The sequence below is a fragment of the Lupinus angustifolius genome, chromosome LG11, assembly GCF_001865875.1.
Source record: "Lupinus angustifolius cultivar Tanjil chromosome LG11, LupAngTanjil_v1.0, whole genome shotgun sequence".
NCBI classification, from domain to species: domain Eukaryota; kingdom Viridiplantae; phylum Streptophyta; class Magnoliopsida; order Fabales; family Fabaceae; genus Lupinus; species Lupinus angustifolius.
In genome coordinates, this window is record NC_032019.1 from 14,717,002 (window position 1) to 14,720,621 (window position 3,620).

At 34.4% G+C, this 3,620-nt stretch overlaps 1 protein-coding gene across 1 annotated transcript; it reads left to right on the forward strand.

The window, feature by feature from the left end:
* On the forward strand, nucleotides 2,634-3,287 carry LOC109359750. Its single transcript, XM_019604445.1, has one exon. It carries the CDS (start codon nucleotides 2,634-2,636, stop codon nucleotides 3,285-3,287), a length of 654 nt encoding a protein of 217 aa, XP_019459990.1.

Consider the following 3,620-nt stretch of genomic DNA (forward strand, 5'->3'; position numbering starts at 1 on the left):
CACAGTTACAAATTCTAGAATATATATATTTGTATATATATTAATCATAAGTTTCATATGATGAGGTGTGATGGACAAAATTATTTTAATGTTCTTGAAATTATTTTGTATAATATACATTTTTTAAGAGTGTGTTAATTATTTAATTTCAAGAGACGATATGACTACCAGAGGACTTGTAATTAAGATGATTAACATGGTATATGATACCAATCAATCAATAAAATTAATTTTATCACTAATTGCCTAGACTACCTAGGGAGTGTAAAGATTAATTCAATTATACTTACACAAATGACCTGACAAGCAGGTAGCTATATGTTCTTTATTATTTTGAATAAAATTGTATGTGATACATTTGTCTTAAAATGTGCATTAGAAATGACTTGACAACCAAATATTTGTTCACAATTTTAAAGGCATTTATTTTATATTTCCACTAGAAGAAATTTTTATTTCTTAAATTGCTATTGTAGTAAGTGGAAGTATTTTATTTGTGATATATCTCTTTACATTAATATGTTCTCACATATTTGTTTAACTGTGTGTAGATATCTCAACATGTCTTCTTTATCATTACGTTCAATACTTGCAGATGGAAAGTTGGTTGGAAACAACTTTCATGATCAATACCAAACTCTGAGAATTGTTCTCATGCACGAGAAGCTTATTGATATGATTGATAAGTCTCTAATGCCTAAACCAAGCAATAATGATGATGCTGAGGCAGTCAGTGCTTATAAGAAGTACTTAGAGGACCTCATGAGTACAAAATGTCTCATTTTAACATCAATGAGTTATGAACTCCAGAGGTAGCATGAGGACATGGACCCAACTGACGTCATTGCACATCTTAAGAAGATGTATGGTGCACAGAGTAGGACAACTAGATACTAGTTATCTAAGACTCTATTTATGTCCATGTTAAATGTGAATGCTCAGGTAGGACCTCGTGCTCTGAAGATGATTAGTCTTATGGAACAACTTGAGAAGTTGGGCTGCAAACTTGGGAAGAAGTTATCCCAAGATTTAATTCTACAGTCACTTCCTGACTCGTTCTCACTATTCATTGTTAATTTTAACATGAATAAGATGGATTGTGACTTGCATGAGATGCTGAATACGTTAATTGACTATAAAAATCAGTTTGACTCTAGAAAGAACCAATGATCTGTCTTGTTAGTTGGAAAGTCCAACAAGAAAAAAGGAAAATGGAATAACAAGTCCAGAAAGAAGCCTTTCGTGCCTAAACGTGGTATGACCAAACCTGAGGACAAGAAAGGTGGTGTTGACCAAAGCAATGATGAATGTTTCTTCTGTAAGGAGAAGGGACACCGGAAGAGGAATTGTCGCACATATCTTGATTCTTTGAATGAAAAGAAACAAGGTGAGACATTAAAGAAAAATGTTTTCATGATTTCCTTAACTTTTACAGATTCTTCAATATAGGTATTAGATACTGGTAGTAGTTTTAACATATGCAATTCGCTGTAGGGACTACAAATAACTAGATGGTTGAAGAAGAGAGAAATCCATCTCCAAGTGGGGAATGGAGCAAGTGTTGCAACCAAGGCTATAGGAATAGTCTCATTAATAATTCCGACTGGCAATGTACTAGTCTTAGAAAATTGCTACTATGTTCCTAATTTTGTTTCGAACATTATTTCAATTTCGATGTTGGATATTCATGGTTATCGCTTTGTTTTTAATAAAGGTGTTTGCTCAATTTATAATAATGACATCTTTTATGTGAATGTGTATATCCAACACGGCATTTATGTCTTACCTCAAGTATGTTTTAATTCAATTATGCATGTTTCTAGTCTTAAAAGAGAAAGAGATAATCAAGTAAACAAAACATATATTTGGCACTATAGGCTCGGTCATATTGGTGAGAAAGGAATTAACAAGTTTCACAAGGAAGGTTACCTTGACAATTATGATTATGAATCATACATGACTTGTGAATCTTGTCTCAGAGCAAAATGATGAAATCTCCATTTATTGAAAATGGAGAAAGAGCCTCTGAATTGTTGGGACGAATTTATACTGATGTTTGTGGGCCCTTGAGAATTCAAGCTAGAGAAGGATATTCATATTTTATTACATTCACTGATGATGTTTCGCGATATGGTTTTTTATATCTTTTGAAACAAAAATCTGAATCGTTTGAAATGTTCAAAAGATTTCAAAGTGAAGTGGAAAAGGAAACTGGTAAAAGTATCAAGATGCTAAGAGCTGATAGAGGACGAGAATATCTTAATGCTGATTTTCTTGATTATTTGAAAGAGAATGAAATTCTCTCACAATGGACACCTCTAGGTACGCCACAACGTAATGGTGTATTTGAAATAAGGAATTGAACCTTATTAGATATGGTTAGATCCATGATGGGGTTTACTGATCTTCTAATAAGCTTCTGGGGATATGCTTTGGAAGTGGCAAATTATTTGTTAAATAAAGTTCCCACAAAATCTGCCACTACAATGCCATATGAGATATGGAAAGGGCGCGAAGCAAGCCTTAAGCACATTAAATTTTGGGGATACCCAACCTATGTTAAGAGATTACAAACGAATAAACTTGAAGAAAGGTTTGACAAGTTTAGATTCATTGGGTATCCTAAGTAAACAATGGGATATTATTTCTACCACCCTTCTGACCATAAAGTGTTTGTGCTAAGAGGAGGAACTTTTTTAGAAAGAGAATTTCTCGCAGAAGGAATTCACTGTAACGAAATGATGCTTGATGAAGATCAACAAACAAATGAAACATTTAATGCTCAAAAACATGATATGGAACTTGAGCAACCTTTCTTAGATGTTTTAATTCCAACACAAAGGTTACTTCCGTCAAATGTTGCAGTTCAATACCCGGTTGCAGTTCAAGAACATGTTACTGAACCATTTCAGGAACAAATGGAACAACCAATGAATCCAAAACAAGGGGATTCAGATCCACAAGTGCCTCTTAGAAGATCTACGAGATCCAATCATGCACCAGATAGATTAAACTTGATGGTGCTAGATGCAATAGCAAATGAGGATTATCATAGTGATGATGACCCCAAATGTTATGAAGAGGCCATGCAAAGCTTGGACCATGAGAAGTGTCAAGAAGCCATGGAATCTGAAATGGAATCCATGAAGCCCAACAAAGTATGGACTTTAGTTGAGGCTTCAAAGGACATAAAACCAATTGGTTGTAAATGGGTTTACAAGAAAACGATTGGAGCATATGGAAAGGTTGAGACTTACAAGAAAACCATAAAGAAGTTGTTTGGATAAAGAACTTCCTAACTGAACTCAGTGTAGTTCCTTAGATGGATGAACCCGTTATGTTATTGTGTGATAATAGTGGAGCTATTGCTCAAGGATAGGAGCCTAGATCACACAAAAAGAATAAGCATGTCTTGCGAAAATATCACCTAATTAGAGATATCATTGGACATGGTGATGTTAAGCTGCAAAAGGTTGATGGCAAAGAGAATGTTGCAGATTCATTCACAAAAGCACTTGGCATAAAAGAGTTTGATAAGCACAAGTGGGAGATGGGAATAAGGTACATGACTGATTGACTCTAGCGCAAGTGGGATATTGTTGGGATATAATGTATGCCCG

What these genes read in the sequence shown, in the direction of transcription:
- LOC109359750 (XM_019604445.1), top strand. Translation starts at nt 2,634, where the DNA reads ATGGGATATTATTTCTACCACCCTTCTGACCATAAAGTGTTTGTGCTA.